This window comes from Lissotriton vulgaris, chromosome 2_1 (genome assembly GCF_964263255.1).
Source record: "Lissotriton vulgaris chromosome 2_1, aLisVul1.2, whole genome shotgun sequence".
Classification (NCBI taxonomy): Eukaryota; Metazoa; Chordata; class Amphibia; order Caudata; family Salamandridae; genus Lissotriton; species Lissotriton vulgaris.
The window spans coordinates 407,404,745-407,423,830 of NC_141687.1; the positions used below are offsets into that span (position 1 = coordinate 407,404,745).

Here is a 19,086-nt window from a genome sequence, read left to right on the forward strand (position 1 = left end):
TCAGCGACTTCTGCATTTTTTTCTTTCCAAAACACAAAAAATTAACGAGCAGTTTACACAAATGTATCATACCAAGATGCAATTGGTCTTTGTAGTATTATCTCAAGTTCTGTATTCTCTTGTTTGGGGGGGGGGGAGGAGTTGCAAAATAAGAATCAAACCGAACACCTTGAATTCTGAAAGCCCACACAAGTCTCAATGAGGACCTTTTATTAGTCTATTTTGTTAGCAATTATCCTATTTGCTGTTTACACAAATATAAAATAAATCTAAAAACAATCCATGAAAAATTGTGTAAAAACATGGCTGCATTTCTAGTTGTATTACTGCTATCCCCAGCTTCTTCTGATAAGTAGGATTTCCATTGATATAACCTGTCTGAGAACTAACCCCGAGACAAGACTAGAGAACGAGCTCACCGTTTGGTTTTTCTGCTCAATCACCACTTAGAAGTGCAAAGAAAATAAGATACCAGGGAACGCAATAGATTCATGAAAAGTACATCAGACCATGTAGTGGAGAGTAATTCAACTGCTTACCTCTAGGAACAGGGAATAAGCAGGGAGGACATTACTCAACTAGATCTAACCTTTGGGGTCCAGCACGCGGGCACTTCTAGTGCGGGCACAGATGATTTGAACCCATCACGTTATAGGAAGTACAGACAGGATTAAAACACGTTCCTCATTTTAGATCCAGAAAGTCTCTGAAATCTACCACTAACAACAAGGGCCACCTCCCGCTGTATTCTTCACCCAAGTAAAATGGCATCTGCTCTGTATTGGTTTACAAAAGCCACAAGACAAGGTGGTTTACGACACACATTTTTACTTCATCCACAAGTGACATGCATGTACCGCATGGCGAGGAGAGCCAAGCATCGAGATAAAGTCAGCAACTTCTTGCAGCAAGACCATTCAGTACATGATCAAGCAGCAGGCATGTTGGGGTTTAAGAATGTATCACCTGTACTGGTTATAAAAGGTTCCCAAGTCCATGGCTCCACACGAGCTACATCACTCTGCCACATTAAAACAACTGCTGTAAATTATAACTCCCTATTTTTTTTTATATTCCCTATAAGCACACTGTAAATGGTGGCTAAGTGCACTGATTGCATGGAAAGTTAAATGTCATATGTGGACTGTAGTATGTGTTTACAACGCCTACGTGCATGACAAACATATTTGTGCCAGGAGCAGCACAGAGCTCTAGCTAGGTAGAAGTTTAATTGCACTGCAATAACACATGGCTGGGAAAAAAGCCTTTGCCATGTACGAAAGATAATCTTTATATATTTAGACGTTACTCATAGGAAAGAGTGAGCATGTTTGGAAACCAAGAATAAAAATAAAACCTCTAGTGCAAAATTAAACACACCAAGAACCTGCTAGATATTTGTTGAAAACAGATATTAGAAACAGTTTTATACAAGTAAGCTTTTAAAAATAAAATTAAAATAAAAGCTGGTGTAGCTCACTCAGAATGTGAAAAAACATGCAGAAGTATTCTAGCTTTTCTCTTTCTTAAGAGTACAAAAAAAAATCAGCATGCTCCCCCTGCTTATCATTGTAAGATAGAAAAATATAGCAGAAGAAAGAAAAGCAATGTTCCAACTTTTTGTTCCTTTATACAGCTGATTCAATTTTGCTCTGTGACCTGACCTCTCTGACTTCAGTTACTTGCTCTGGCATAAGAACTCTACTGTAATAATAGACAAGTTCTGATGTATTTTATTTATAATCTGTCACCGGGTGCTACACAAGACACCGGTTATAAAGAATTTGGAGACTGACATTTATACTGGGATTACAGAATTCTATGTACTATTTAAAAATAGGGCACACTAAATATTGGGGTTACTGTGCCTCTACAGCGAAATAAAGCCTAAAACTATTTTACTAAGTAGCTAGACTAGGCTTTTTCGGCCAAAGTGGGGTTAAACTCTGTTTTCCTCTTTCGCTTGGGAAAGGGATAGAAAAATAATTCAAAGTTATGTCTTGCATAGTTTATAAAATCTGTATTTATGGTCAAATCTGATATTTGTTAACTTAAGCAGAGTCGCAACTTTGTAAAAACTTACTTTAGGTTGCCTGGGCCTACACTGCCTTAAAACCAGTTCTGCCACATCAGACGTTTAAAGCAATAATTCACATCTTTGGTTGGGTTAAAGCAATAACTCACATCTTTGGCTGGGTAAGGCAACAACTCTGGCTCAGAGGACAATGACTTGCCTCTGGGACGACGAATGGGCAATGGGTGACCACTTAGCAGAGAGTAGCTGTCTGAAAGTGGATAAGGTGAGTCAGCAGAACAAAGAATAACATTAGTACTACCTCTTTTGACTTGGAGATGCGAGGGAGGGATTCGCCTATTAGATCCCGGGACTTTCTAAGACAGCCAGGCCTCAGCCACAGCAGGAGGGGAACCCAGTTTTGACCATGTCAGCTAGGGGAGTGGCCACAAATCTGATGGCAAGCCTGCCTGGTAGCAGCTTGGTCCCACCATCTTGAAACCGGGGCCACCATTTTGTGTTCACAAGCCAGTGAAACCAGCCCCCTTGCTTACCCCCCAGCAACAGGGATTTTTCTACATCAGAGTTACCCCCCAGCGACAGGGATTTTTCTACATCAGAGGGTGCTTCTTTGAGCTGTTTAAACTGTGTTTTCCTAGGGCCTGTGCACTTCGTTTTTTGGCCAGCAGGGGGAGTATAGTTTTATTCAAACAGTATTGTTAGAATTCAAGTTAGTGAGGCCCTTACCTGCTGAAGTCCTAAGTGTGAGTAGAGTCTATCTGTCTCCTAGGAGATTCTGAACAGGAGAAGCGGCTTCCAACTCCCTGGCCAGCAAGCCTTGTCTGAGGTCGCTGGAACCTTTTATGGTATGCTAGTGGTTGGTACATGTCTACACTGATTGGTGGTTGTATCTGTTGTTTCTATTGGATTAGGGTTGATGTCCTCATTGGTTGGGTATTTGAGGGTTCTGATTGGTTTATGGGTCTGATTCGGTCGTTGTAGGGTTGGGACTTGGGCTAGGGTTGGGATTTCTATTGGAAGTGGGGACTGGGGCTTCCTATGTTGTTGGTTGTTGGGTGTAGGGTGGGACTAGGGCTAGGGTTGGACCTTTGATTGGAGGTAGTGATTGGGGCTTCTGGTGTGATTGGTTGCTGGACTGGGTATGGGACTTAGAGTAGTGTTAGGCTTTCTATTGGAGGTAGGGACTAGGGCTGCCTGTGCCATTGGTTGCATGGACTTGTTTGAGACTACTGGTAGGGTTAGGGCCTTTGTTGGATGTGGAGATCAGGGTTTTTGAACTGATTGGGTGCTTAGACTGGTGCTAGGATTGGCCGTGGGGTCCTGGTCTCCTTCTGGTTCATGGATTTTGGGGCTAGTGTTGTGATTGGGTAGTGTTGGGGCTAGGGTTCGCATTGGCTGAAGGGGTCACCTGATTACTAGGGCTGTAGAAAGGGCCAGGCTTGGGGCGTCTCGGCCCAGGCGTAGAGGCTGGGGGTGGAGAGGACGGGGCGGTTGTCTGTTTGAGCCTGTACGAGACTGGTCATGACTAGGGCCAGAAATGCTGCCCTTTTTCTCATTTAGCAATACCCAGCCCACACCATCCACTTCCACAAACAGAGCAACACACGCACACCAAATGTAAACCACGCACAAGACTATGCACAGATTAATGTACCAGTCTGCACTAGAAACCCAACCAAACCACATCTACACACCCTACTATCCCAACTACCACACATATCCACCATCACCTACAAACAGTACACAACTCTATCCTATACCACTAACCAATACACTCATCACTAACACACCAATCAACACCATACATAACTACATCCCATTCAGACACACTCTCCCTGCTGTAATTACACCTAACACACCACCTTTTATCACTAACAAACGTATAATCATCCTTCCATCAGTTGTCCAACAAACACCCTCCTCTTCCTTCTACCATAATAACACTAATGCACAACACACACACTGCACACCACCACACTTCGAAACTCTTGCAACACATATACTTTCAATGTAGTTGTGGATCTACATATTTATCAATTTCTTCTAGTTTAGCATTTCCAATGCACTGCCCTATCTCTCATCCTATACATCTATCAATGTGTCCTCTACATCCACTCTCTCATTTATCCCGGGCCCCATACCACTACTATGACTGCCAGGGTAACCCTTTCTAGACTCTCTCCTACTCTACCCCTCCTTGTATCATCTGACATCTCTTTTGCTATGCCAATCGCCTAAGGTGACCCTTTCTAAACTCTTTCCTCTGAGTTCTCCCCTCCAAAACTCCTTTTTACTCATCCCAAAAGCCTCCTCCTATTGCTAAGACCTAAAAAAAAAAAGCTTTCACTCTTTTATCCCTCCACTATCCTTTTCAATCGAAATTAACAGACTAACACAGTGTTTCCCAAACTGGGGTCCGTGGACCCCCAGGGGTCCGTGACAAATTCCCAGGGGGTCCGTGGGCAGCAGTTTTAAAAGCACAGCAAAGTTTCTTGTATAATTAGCAGAGTTCAAGCAACAATAAAAGTGTCAAGAATATGCCAGTGATTAATGTACCTGCTGGAGAGAGAGGAGAGTTTTGTTCAGTGGCAGCTTTGACTTAACTAATGTAGCACAGAGGGTTAATGTGCCTACTGCAAAGAACGTGTAACAAACAGACTTGATGTGCATAGGTCCGTGGTTACTGATTTTGTCACAGAGATTCTTTTGTTACCGTGCACTTCATAAGTGACAATTGTAATCTAGCAGAGAGACCTATAAAAAGATTTATTTGGAAAGAAATACATTTTTAATGTAAAAGTCAGTGCTAGCCACTGTGTTATGTTCTGAATCCTGAGTTTGTGCATTTCCAGGCCAAGCACTCTTTAAAAATGCCTATCAGTATGAATGACATGTTAATACTACACCTTATAGTCCCCTTACCTTATGTACCCTTTTCTTTACATTGATTTACATGTATGATTCATTATCTCAATATGTATGTGATGTAAAGTGCTCTGACATCCTACAATGGTATGAGAGATGCTATAAAACAAAGGAAATACATGTGACAGAGGGGGTATTCCTTCAATATAAAATACTAAGGCCAGATGTGCGACCCGTTTTTATATGCGCAAACGGGTTCTCAAACCTGTTTGCGCATACAAAAACCCATCGGGCCATGTACATAGCCTATTTCGCGAGCCGCAATTTTTTTGCGACTTGCTAAATAGGTTTTGCAACTTGCTATTTGGAAGGGGCATTCCCTTCCAAATAGCGAGTCTCAAAACCATGTACAAATGTTTTGCGACTGCAATTACAGTCGCAAATCACCCACAATTATCACTTACTTCAAGTAGATAGTAATGCATTCACAAATGGGAAGTGGTCCCCCGGGGACCCCTTCCTCTTTGCAAATGCAGGCAAAATTATTTTTTAAGGGCAGACAGTGGTCCCAGGGACCACTGCCTGCCCTTAAAAAATTAAACGAAAACGTTTCATTTTCTTTTTTTAAATGCATGGAAAACAGGCTGCATTTTATTTTTTAAAAACTGCTTTATTTAAAAGTAGTCCCGGACATGGTCGTCTGCTGAGCCCAGCAGGCAACCATACCTGGGAGGGCCTGCCATTCCCAATGGGCTTGCAAATTGCGAGAGGCTCATTAATATACATGAGTCTCGCAATTTGCGACCCCATTGTGAATTGCAAACCGTGTTAAACACACTGTTGTACATTTCATTTAGCGACTCGCAATTTGCCATTCGCAATGGGTCACCAATTGCGAAGCGCTAAATAAAATGGTCGTATATCTGGCCTCAAAATCCTTAGTACTTTGAGTATTTGTATTGTGTGCACATTTGTGTTTTTTTTAATTACTCTTTTAATATTTGATATTTAACTCATACAGATTGCTTGGGGGTCCCCGGCTTCCAGTGGTGACTCAATGGGGGTCCTGAGGGGTCAAAAGTTTGGGAACCACTGGACTAACATGTTCACTTCTCAAATTCCATATTAAACTATACTAATATACTACCCAAATAACTGAATAACCTATCCAATACTCAAATGACTCCGTATTTTTTTTTTACTATACTAATTTTCAACAGTAATCCTTTATGGGTTCCGGAGTGGCGTGCTACTCGCCAGAAAAGCAATTCAACACCCATCAGGGGTAACAAGTGCTATATGAATGCAAATCTTTCTTCCCCTTTTATCCCTCCGCTATCCTTCTAACTTCAAGTAACTGACTAATATCCACCACTGAAATTACTTCATATTTCACCATATTAATTGACCACTAATCCTTTGTAGGCTTCCTGAATAGGGTGCATCAACAATCACTATATAAATACAAACCTTTGTCCTCCTCTATCCTTCTGCCATCATTCCAAATCCAAATAACTGACTAACCTATACACCACTTAAAATGTACTTGCATGTTGCACTATACTAATTCAACACTAATCCTCTATGGGTCCCGGAGTAGCAAGCTACTCGCCGAAAAAGCGCTTCAACGCCTCGTCAGGGGTAGTAAGCGCTATATAAATGCAATTACAATACAATACAATACAATACAATACAATACCTACTCAGAAAATTCCTGGAAATGGGGAAATGATCCCGGCCAGAAGAAAAACAAATCGCGACTCTGGACTCCTGGCTCCTGCTAGAGGAATCACACAAGGACTTAAGGGCCCCTGAATCAGACTGGCACAAAGGGATTGGAACAGCTCTCCAAATGTCAAGTAGCTGGCCTCCTGTATATCTGCTTAATGTACACAAATAGCTGACTGACTCATTCCAAGAGAGCCCAGCTCTCTAAAGAGGACTATACCCAGCAGGGGACAATGGTGCCAGAAGCTTGCCCTGAGGAGCTCTGGGCTGCAGGACTGACCAGAAGAAGCTTTCCCAGTAGTTGGAGACTGGTCTGAAGAGAAGTCTTTGGCTGGGACAACCTGCTTGGTGTATCTGAGCTCCGCTCCACAGAGATCAGCCTGGAATCAAACTAGGTCCCATCCAACATAAACATAACGTAACGTGTATTTGTAAAGTGCACGCTCACCTAGAAGGGTATCTTGGCGTTGAACTACAGATGTTTATTATTACCCAACTCAATAGTACTCCTTTTATTGACATCAGAAGGATGAAAGGCTGAGTGGAACAACCAGTATTTAAACCTGTGACCATGAGGCCGAACACTGGCCCCTACAGTAGATGCATTAGTCCACTAAGCCACCAGACCCGACATTAATTCCACAGAATTTTTTTCTAGGTATTTTCTTTCCTCAAAACTTAAAAAAACATATCTGGTTCCCTTAACCTATTATTTTTATAATCTTGGTGTCTGTTCGCTCATTAACTTCTCTACCTTACTGAATTGTGTTGAAATTATTCGTACTGCTTGAACTTGGCACACACTTCCCAGGGTATTGCCTGATTATTGTGCCAGAGCTACCAAGGGCTGAGCCAAGATTCTCACAGAACTGCGTTTTTACCTAACCAGAGTGGGTTTATTGAGTTGGTAGGGGTGCTCCCTCTCCCATTTTATAACCCCTTTTTTGACAAGAGGCTGCAGATTAGCAAAGTTTGAGCTTGTTTTACATCAAATCCTTGTAGTCCTTCACAGAGACAGGGTGGTGGTCTTTGCACACTAGATATTTACTGCTACTATTCCTTTTAATTTACCCTGTAATAAGAAGATATATCTAAAATCTTTATGAGAGCCTACCGTGGAAGACCAGAGGATGAACTGCACAAAAACAGTTGCAGGAAGGCTCTGGATAGGACGATAAAAATGAGTGTTTTAAGCTGCATTAGTTTATACATTCCAAGGGTTCCTTTCTTCTATTATAAAGCCTCGGGGCAGAAATGGAGTATAGGCAAAATGGATAAGGCACTGAAAAATGATGTAGGTTCTGGAACCTTGGTTCTTGTTCTTCCTACACAGTTTCGAGTAGCAGAATAAAAAAAATAGCAAACCACTGAAATATGTGCATTGCCATACAGCTTGATGCAAAGGTTTTCACATACACAACAACTGGAATAGTAATCTTACCAATCCAGAAGCACAGGGATATGAACTGATATATAGTTCACACAACAAAGTATATGCACATCTGCATGGTCGAACTACATTAAGGTGCTGCCTTGCATGAGGCAGGCTAAGCCTTCTAGTTGCTCATATGAAGACCGCGTCTTTGAGAACTGCAACAAAAGGGTATGGGGTTACACTGAAGGAAAAAATAATTGCAATACCGAATTCAGAGTATAAGAACATTAATTTCCCTAAAACGGAATGATATACTTATGTTTTAAATGTATAGCAAACCAATTATACAAACAGCAACTTTCAAATCAGAGATGGTCGTGGAGAAGGGTTGCTTTGGGACAGCACCGATGTCTGATAGGACCATGGCTGGACACAATAATCGTAAAAAAGGCATCTGCTTTGACAGATATTTTTGCTGAAAAGGTCAGTGATCATCAGTCCAGACAAATAAATCCCAGAACAGGACAACTACGGCGATTCCAATTTGACAACTGAGAGTGGAGTGTGGACAGACTAATAACAAATGACCACAAAGGAGTGTGCAGTGTCTCAATACTCTAGCAGCCTTCTGAAATCAAGCAAGCAACGTGTGAGGTTTAGAATGTGGGTTTGGTCAACTTATCACGTCTTTTCAGCCCGACAACTGCATCGATTTTTAGAAGAGCCAGCAGTACATACTGCTACCTCAACACTACAATCAATGGTCTTCAAACGTTCTAATGCCAAGCCCCCAAGTAATATCTTTTGAATCTGGGCCCCCTCAGGCTTCAAAATGCAGGTGGGATTAAGTACGAGTCTACCTACAACCCAGCTACCTCTCCTACCACTCGTTTACTTTGTGCTTTCCTTTCACGCCGTACAGAGCTGCGCTGCTTTTTGGCTAGATTCACCCTAAAGAAATACCATATACAAATACATGCATTTAGTGTTGTGTGGGAGGAAGTTTAATAAGCTGTTTGCACAAAATGGATAGCAGGGGCATCTGAGGGGTAAAGGAGTAGGCCCTTAGATGCTGTCTTGCTCCTATTTTTTTTTTATTCTCCTCTTTTAATTAGCCTCGCATTCTTGTCAATGCACCTCCTGAGTGTCCCTCTCATTTCACAGATGTCTCATTTCAGAGCATACTTGTCATGTCGCTGCACACGTCAATGTCAACATCTCCCTTTCACTTCCCCTCTGCTGCTCACCTCTTAAGGAACTGTCCCCTTCCACTGTAAGCGTCCACCTCTTCTGTCACTGCCCCTCTCTCCATCACTGCCCATTTTTCGCCTCAGTACCCACACCTCTCCAGTCACTGCTCTCCTCTCCTCATCAATTTCTCTATTCTTAAGCCCCTCACATTTGTTTCATCACTCACTTTACATCGCATACCTCTTCACTCTCTCCTGTCTTACCCACACCACATCACTCCCCCTTCTCTATGTCCCTCTTTTTTAGATCGAGCCTGGGCAGCACATACGCTGCTCTGCGAGACATGCGTATTAGAGTATGGACTTGAAGCTCCACCCATCTTTTTAATTGCGTTGTGTCATTGTCCTTCGTAAATGCTGGCTTCTAATTTGTTAAAAGACTTCTTAGTCCCTCCTTAGTACTGCCTTGTCTTCATTTGTAACCTCCTATGAGAACTGGCCCTTTTAGTTCTGTTGTTAAACAGCATGTTTTATTTAATCTGTAAACACTTTTTTCTTTAACGAGTTTCTCCTACTGCAGACAGGACATGCTTTCCTGCAACATTCAGCGAGCCATGCACGCTTTCACTTTCCAAGCAGCCCGGGAGAATGGCGGCCGCTTCTTTGAAGTGAAATAGGTCTTGCATTTACAGCGTTTGAGCTATTGGCATTGTAAATGTCCATGCCTTTTATTTATGTGTTAATTATCAAAACAAAGAAATGAAAGGTTTTGTCATTTACAATGCCAATAGCTTAAACTCTGGGAAATGTGAGATTTATTGCATTGCAAATGCTTATTTTTCTTACTGCCCGTCAACTATGTCACTACCCCTTTCCTGTCAAATCCTCCACTCACATTCAAGCCCAAGAGGCTAGTAGTGGTGGTGCATGATCAACCTCATGTTGCTGACTCTTCCCCAGCACTCTAAGCACATTAGAAGAATGATGCGTCCATACGACCCACATCCAACAACATTTCCCATGCTTCCCTTTCGGCAATGTTGCCCTCTGCGGCCTTTGCTGAACTGGCACGCTACTACTACATTTTGGCTCCCACCTGTCCAAAAGTCACACTTTTGGAAACAGTGAGTGCATGAGATAGGACCTCGCGGTGCAAGCCAAAATTACCGGAAAAAGCAGTCCAGAGCGAGATGAACCCAAAATGACTGCGATAAAGCGGTCACTCATTGTGTGGGTTAGAGCTTGTTTTGAAATTCGCTTTATATTAAGTTGCACTTACTTGATAATCAGCTTCTAAAGAAAGGCATCAAGTTTGGGGCTTGTGCTGCCACACCTCTCGAGGGAGGCACCCCACAGTTTGAAGACCACTGGTATACATCAAGCATTTGCCCAATCGTCTTTGCCACTGCACCTGACCTTGTTACTTCCATCCCCATACCTGTTTTTAAGCGCCAAACAACAGAACTGAAACATTCAGAGAAAAATACTTAGCCACTTTCTCATACAATCCCAGAGTCTAACAAATGTTGTCAAGCTTGACAAAGGCTGCGTAGATGAAACAGGGGAGAGGAAAGGACAGAAAGTAAATCTCACTTTAAACCACACAACCCACACATGACTGCTTATTTCACCAATATGCCAGAGAAAAGAGACACTAAAGTGGCATTCAATTGTATTTCAGCAGCAATGGTGATAATTTATTAGGGTACGTAATGCCATTGCATTTACACATTTGCAGTGTACTTGACTTTGTTGCGCTTTCTAGAGTAAAAACCCTCCCTGTTTTTCTGAGTATTAGCCGATGTTAAGGTGTCCAAACATGTAATTAAAATTAAATCAACATTTTGGGAGTGAATTTTTATAGTGTGGGGGCGGGGGAGCCTAAGAAGAATATTATTTTTTTAAATTTCATAGAGCAAACAAAAAAGTGCCATAAATTCGAAGATATTTTAAAATGCATGATCTAGGAGTGCCTTTGCTGAAGGACAGGATAGATGTGTCTATTAAAGACCATCACTTGGTCCAGCTGTCTGTCAACTATAGTGAAAAAACCTTTGCATAAAGCAGACATGATACCTACGTATTCTAGGCAGAATTTAAATCAAAGAACTGTAATATAAGTCTGCTTTAGATCTTAATCCTATTGTTTCATTGCTCCTTGAAGGTTTTGTACTGTTCCCTAAAGTACAGAATCCTCTGAGGGTAAAGGACAAAAAACTGGAAAATCATTTTAAGTTCAACCAAATGCAGTCACGTCTATGCAGCCTTAACTCATTTAAAATTAAAAAGTGCTGATCTTAGTATTAAAATTCAACAAGCAACACATAGAATTCTAAACTCGAAGCATTCTTTAATGTTGTCATTTAATATTTGTTACTATAACCTTCTACTTTCCGCCTGATTGATATTTACACCCGAATCTTGTGTCAGTGTCTGAAAAAAATTGCAGTACACCTAAACAGCTAATAACACACACACATACATATATATATATATATATATATATATATATATATATATATATATATATATATATATATATATACACATATATATACACACACACATATGTATATGTATTTTCTTTTTCAAGAGATGTTAAAAAATACCTATGAATTAAATAGCAAATAGATGGATTAGAGCAATGCTTTAAAAATTAGAATTGCTTTATTAGGACTGCAAAAAAAGCCTTATAAACATTATTCATATGTAAATAACATTATATTTAATATGGAGATTCATGAATTGCTCATCAAGGGATTTACCAATGCCCTCCATTTGTGTGTGCTTTGACATCATTGACGTCATTCAAGACGTAGCTTTTTAGAAACTAGCTTCCTTGGCAGAGTATGTTGAACCGGGAAGCGTCAAGACACCCACGGGTATAAGTGCGCAATATAAATTGCAATAACATAACATGGTACATTATGGTGTTAGATTGATGCTTTAGACTGATATCAAAAATGAAAAACACAAACACTAAAAATTTCATTTTACCTCGGAAATGGGCTGTCCTTGCTGTATCAAATCCAATTCCTGTGGCCTGCCCATCTTATCAATATCCAGAGAGTCCATGCTTGAGGCTGCTGAGGTGATGCTTGAGCGAGACGAGTTACTAACAGAGCGCAAATCGCTGTCACTCACGGTGCCAGCAGATGCTGTCCTCCGGTGGTGGCTTGTCACCACAGGTTTGGGGTCTTCCATTATTGACTGCCGGGCCGCTTCATCCATGCTAAGAGAGGCCTGCTCCAACTGTGCCGTAATGTCATCCAAAGAAAAATTGGCATGTGAAGGCTTGGACACCCTACCAGATGAAGATGGTAGTCCTTTCATGCTACTCGACTTAGACGCCACACGACCACCAATGGGCTTGGTGGAAAGCTTTCTCTCGGAGGATTGAGACTTTGCTGTGTTCCTTGCCGACTGTGAGCCAATACTGCTGAGTTCTTGCTCTATGGAGCAAAGATCTGCCATAAGTGCATCAAGATCCACAGTCTCTCCTTGATTTAGGGCCTCTGGAAAGAATAGAGAGCGTTATAACTTGACAAAAATAAAACACCCAAGCCCCTTAATCATGTTTCATTAAGTTTGGCATCCCCAAGAAGGTACACAACAATGTTTTACTGTCTACTATAAGACATTTGCCTAATATGAATAAAAACACAGGCAAAAACCTGCAACACTGGATAACACACTAGGGGTTATAGGAATCCAGGAAAATTACACTCAGTCTATACTGAGCGCCATATGCAGAAACTCACTTCAGGAGTCTGAGTCGAGAGACTTTACTCTAGTGCTTCTACTTGGAATCTAGATGGGAGGAACAGAAAGCAACAGGACTGGAACGAATGAATGTAACCTGCCCTGGTGATGGGATATTGCTACAGCAGCAACCTACCCTCTTCCAGGTAGAGGTAACATGCAAACTGTGTCTACTCTTCCCAGCTGTTCTACTTTGGTAAGAACTGATTAGCTGAGGAGACAACATTAAGAGAAACCCTAATAATTATGACACAGATATTAAATAAAAAACACTTCTGAGTTGATAAGTCTGAATCCCACTCTGGAAAGTAGCAAAACATCCCACGTTTCTGGCATACCATTCAGGTTGTACATGGAGAAGCGATATGAGAAATTGGCCAGGTTTCTTTCTTGACAAAGTGGAGATCGCTTCACTGGTTCCTCAGGCTTCTCCGTATCTAGACTCTAATAAAGAAGAGGGGGGAAAGCAAATAGTTCCTTAGCTGAAAAGATACACTATTATTAAAAAAATTTTAAACTCAAAACTTACGATACACAACATTTAATAATCTGTTTCAACAATCACAATTAAAAGCATATCACAATACCAAGGATCGAGCACCATATAACCACAGCCAAGAGCCAAAATGGTCTTGACCATTAGAAACAAACATATTGATTATCCATCAAAGCACCAACTAATTTCTTTAGAAAAGAGCAAGACAGCTGTTTAAACCAATTCTGTGATACCGAATGGAAGCCATCTTTTCACCGATTCACAAAAGATGAATCTCTTCATGTAATCCCTACCCTTGCCACTAATTTCCCTATTTTATTCCACCAGCTTCATCGCTGTGATGCAATGAAACAATTATGCTTTTTTTCTTTTATAGTCCTCCACATCTTCGTGAACTGTGCACACCTTATTTTCGATTAAATTACTAGATTCCCATACGTTTAGCTTGCAACTGAGCCTTTTTATAATAAACTGGAACGAATGCCTTCACATCCACTCTAAAATAAAGAGCTTCCAACTGCAATTATTTTCTCCTGTGGCTCCTATGAGGTCGTTAAAAACGAAGAAATCTACAACTGCAGCGCCGTGAGCATGTCTCCTAAATATGCCTTCATCTTCTCACACTTTCAAAACATATACCGGTTAATATTTTATAATGGCTCTCGCACAGATAAAAGAGATTATTCAAAGTGGCAGAATTAACCACCAGAATCTGACCATATGAAATAAGTAATTAAAATATATGGGTTTTGGCCTCTACAGGTACGCACTGAAGCACAGCTAGTTCAAAACATTTTCACAGAATAACCTGCAGTGTCTAGCACTTCTTAGGAGAAAGACAATCCCTGGGATTGCAACTTGAAATATTAAAATCAAATTGTGAACATCTCAAGAACTCTATTGGCAGGCAGCCGATCATTCACACTCCGTAACTGGCTGGGCAGAGAGTTTTGTAGACAAAAGGAATCCTTTTTAAGGTCTTGCCGACCAGACAGAGCAATCTGGTTATGAAAAGACCAATTGGCCGCTAGCAGCAGGCTTAGAGACAGCACAATGTTTACCAAAGGTCTGCTTCCTTGTCACTTATTTGCTTGCTTTATATTTGTTAGCTTGTATAGGTACTCCTTCCGTTTCTTGGGTTAGCCCCTGCCCTTGAACATAGCTGCTATACTTGTCATTCCAGTCTAGGTCTCACCTAGCATTGCTGCGCACATGCACAGCTCGCTCGGCGAGATTTATGGAGTTTTAGAAAAGGGCTTGAAGCCCCGCCCCTTATTTCCATTGGCTGGCATCACAGTTTATGCTAAACGGTGGCCTGCCATTGGAAATAAGCTTTCCGGGGGTGCCTCCTTTTGGCTTTTTTGGCCGGCCCATCCAGACTGGATCGCATGCTTCACTGCTGTCCTGAAGCAGTTTCTTATCGCAAGGAGGCGTGTTATGTAAACAAGCCGTACGATCCAGTCCGGATGGGCCGGACAAAAAAGGAGACATGGCGCGCGTGTTTATTTTTGCATCTCACTTTCACTTTAAAGCGCGATGCAAAAATAAACAGCGGGAATGGCAGGCGCTTGTTGCTCTAGTGTTTGGTTGAGGTTTGCTGCTCGTCTACTTGCTGCAGAACGTAAAACTGCAGCTGTTTGAAGTCTAGACTCCATGCAGCAAACACTGCAGGCGACAGACGTAGAGTATGGAACCTGGACGTCCTTATCGTGTTACACGAAAGGAAGGGCTTCAAAGAACTTGAACACTACGCTTTACTTCAGACAAGGAAGTTCTTAATCTACAGCCAATATGGCTGTCCAACAGGCCGGAAATTCCTCGGATGAAGTATAGTGTGCACGATCTCTTAGTCTCACCCCGTCCTCTATTCCAAAGGAGACAGCCTCTGTATAAGGCAGGATCCGGATTCTTTATTGTCAGTCAGGTTTCAGGGCGGTGTCGGTTAGTGGCAACAGAGCGAGAAGTTCCAGACCTTCCGCTCGATTGTACCATGCGGACTGCCGTCCATACCTGGCTGCGTGAACTGTAGAAATGGTCACCATGTACCGCTACATGGGAGTGTTTGCTTCCTGCAGGGGTGCGCTAGTGGCCGCGGTTGCCGGACTTCCTGCGGCTGCTACAGGTTTCATGGGGTACTGTCATGCATCCCAGGCCGAGGACGACCCCAACTTCTTCAAGATGGTGGAGGGCTTCTTCGACAGAGGTGCAAGCATCATGGAGGATATGCTGGTAGAGGACCTGCGTACCCGTGAGAGTGAGGAGCGAAAGCAGCTGCGAGTGCGGGGTATCCTGTGTATTATCAAACCTTGCAACCATGTGCTAAGTGTCAGCTTCCCCATCAAGAGAGACAACAGATAGTGGGATGTGATCGAGAGCTACCGGGCACAGCACAGTCAGCACCGGACCTCCTGCAAGGGAGGTCAGAGTCGCTCAGTTATGCTTCTTTCTGCGCATCGAGTAGTGGCTACAGAAACACCCCATGCAAGGCAGCCTAAAAGTCTGCTGCCAACTCTTCTGTAGAGCAAGTAGCTCCCAGTTTGTGCAAGCCACTACAGTAAGGAGTACACTAGCCCAGACTTATACAATCATAGGTTCTATCTACTTTGTATCAACATTGTTAATGTTTTCCTGCCCGGTTCTTCATTTTGCATCACGTCTGATACAGTTAAATGGCATTTTATAGTTTGCCCTGTGAAGCGTTGATAACTGTAGACGGGTGAACCCCTGAACAAAGAAGCTAATTATAATGCCCCAAGCCCATCTACCCTTACTGATCCCTTCCAAGTGGTGGGATTTCAACGTTTGACTGGACGCGAACTCCTAGCTCTAGGTGAGAAACGGTTGCAGATAAACCCCAGTGTTTCACCCTGCACTCCCACACATCTCTGTTCAAGCATGGTGAGCACCCGCCCTCACGACTGACTACATGGGGCCGCAAGACAAGTTGATATGGGCAGCAGTGGAAACATTTTGGGTAGGCTTGGTACTACTACAGGAACAACGTATGCCTGTTGCAGTATAATGATTGGACTGCCATTTCTTTGTTGTTTGAAAACTACATTATTCGCAAAGAGAATAAAACAAAGCTTTTCCAGAAAACAATCAGTGGGTGTATAAATTACTATTTTGACACCACTCAGTTAACATTTATTTTGTAAATACATGAAACTGGGTTACATCTTTAAGACCTATAGTAATATTGTAAATCATAACAAAATATATCCAGTTTGTATTATGTGACTACATTGTCTGCATTGCATTATGGTTCAGAACTTCTTATTTTAATATTTTGAGGTCAAACCTTTAATGGACTAGACAAATATGTTTGCCAGATGACAGCTTACAAAGAGCAAAAACTTTGGTAAAAGGTATCTATCAACGAACAAATATTAATTCTCAAACACATTCATTCTCATTGTTTTCAAAGACACTGAAAGACATTGCACTCTTAGATCAGCCTCTTGGACTGGCAACTGAGCTCCAATACATGAGGATTTTTTTTTTCTTGTTTGATATTGTGGGGAATTAATATTATTTTACTGTAGCGTTTTCAGTCAAACTAATTAAAAGTATATTAGGCTGCCAACACTGACCCCGGCACCAAACCCCATATGTGGAAGTACTACCATTTCTCCCTGCCTTGTCTGCTCAAGAGAGAAGTCATTCACTATCTCTATAAGAAGGCAGGTATCCAGCACTCCTTTCTTACTGTAATGAATCTCCTGAAAGGGGGTGTGGGCACACTGTTAGAGCTCAATCTGAGCTGGACCCTGTGTCACAATGAGCATTACTACAAAATTAGCATTAGGTCCCATGTTAAGAAGATCAGAACACAGGCAGCTTCAACTCTTCTCTAGAATCACTCTTTATATAATGTGCTCATTCTCATTAACTGACCCTAACAGAGTCAAAGCTGCACTTTGTGCGAGTAAATCAAGAGTCCTGCTCCTTGTATACTGCTACTCTGTTCAATGGTGATGGGGGGGGGGGGGAGCAGCTCTGCATTTTGTACAGGAGTAGTTAAGACGTGGCTACCTATTTGCTACTAATCTGATCTGAGATCGGCCAGCGCTGCATTTTAGGATTAGATAGCCACGGCACTGTTACCCTTTGACCCAACTCTGCATTTAATGGTATGAACATGTACAGGAGTCAAGTTGCTTGTACAAAAGCGCAAAGTTTCAATACTTCCTAGACTTCTTTAGCTCTACAATTGGTCAAGCTTGCTGTATACCGTTCTCACACTTGAAATTAATGGCGTGACCGCCTTTGTAGGGTGGTGAAAAAAGAAGCACTCAACATTTAATTTCTTTATGGAATGAACCCCCACCCCACTCTCTTTAGCACCTGTATAATGAGAAGATAGATAGATTAGGCTATTTTCTTTCAATCTGCACGCCAAGTAATACTTTGACTTTTTTAAACGAAAACAAAAATAAAAGGCATTGTTATTTGCAATGTCAATAGCTCAAACTTGCAATAGGTCTCGCATTTACGCATTTCAAATGCTTGTTTTACTTCTTGGTTAAGCAGTCCAAAAGAGTGCATGTTTTTTCCAGTTAACTCTCTCGTGTGCCTCTCTTCCCCCACCTCTGCCGCCCTCGGCATTGCTCTAGCTCACTTGTCTGCTTCTCCCCTCCGTGTTGTGCTCGCCCTTGTGTGTTTTTCCCTCACACTGGTTCCTCCCGCATGTGCTTCTCCCCCCTACCACCCACCTGCTTCCAACTTCTACTCTCTGCTGCTGGCCCCTCCCCCTTATCGCAGCCTTTTTGAGGTGTATTTATTCCTATTTTTGTGGAGGAACAGGAAGCAGATTGCTGCCGGCTGTAGTCTTTGGAACACATTTTGCGCTCCAGCACAATGACCAGTGTGGGGGTCCCCTCCAGCAAGAGACCTAAATCAACCCCAGGACAGTAAATCAATGATGAAAGTCAATATTTTGTTTGACTCTGCAGTCCTCCCTTTTGATGGACTGGCCAGGAGACCGACAAAAAATAGGGCACATACCAGCTTTTTTTGCTGCTGGCACAAAACCAGTTATTTAATGTAGCGCTGGATCCCGTGAGATCTCTTCGCCTCCTCCCTTGCCTATCCTGTGTTCTTAAACCTCTGCAAATCAGGAGCCTGCTCAACACTTACATTATTATACACCCTGTCATCCTAGTTCTATTCAGTTTCCGCATTCAGTTGCGACATACTTCTGTACATATTCTGCGTAAAGTATTACTCGTTTTTAGGTTTTGCCTGGCGAAAGCTGCGCTTTCTGCGCAGCTTTTTCGCGCAGGCGAAAACCTGATGAGAAGAGTAGTGCGGCTTGGTTCGGCCCTCGTCATTGATTGGCTGGCTCCGTAAACGGAGCCTTGCCATTGGACGAGGGGCCTGTCCGTCAATGCCGGACCAGACACGGGGGCGTTCCCGACATTCTTTGGCTTTTGCCGACGTCACGGGACGCCGGGAACGCCCCCGTGTCTGGTCCGGCATTGCCGGCACTTCTGCGTCTCTCCTAACCCCGTGACTGGCCGGCCGGCCAATCCTAGCGCGGCCGGCCGGAAGTGCCCGCCCCCCGCAGCCCGGGGGAAGAAGGAGAAGAAGACAGCAGCAGTATGGCGGCGCCCGCGGGGCTCCCGTGGCCTGG

The 19,086-nt window shown here is 42.6% G+C and overlaps 1 protein-coding gene across 4 annotated transcripts in view; it reads right to left on the minus strand.

Annotated features, from left to right (window-relative positions):
* RAPH1 (Ras association (RalGDS/AF-6) and pleckstrin homology domains 1) overlaps positions 1-19,086 on the minus strand; it is a 403,562-nt gene that overhangs the window by 167,960 nt on the left and 216,516 nt on the right. For all 4 annotated transcript variants that reach the window (XM_086955298.1, XM_086955299.1, XM_086955297.1 and 1 more), the window contains exons 3-4: positions 13,294-13,399; positions 12,191-12,708 (exon numbers count right to left, since the gene is read on the minus strand). In XM_086955298.1, coding sequence (XP_086811424.1) covers positions 12,191-12,708; positions 13,294-13,399 — 624 coding nt within the window. The remainder of the gene's footprint in view (positions 1-12,190; positions 12,709-13,293; positions 13,400-19,086) is intronic.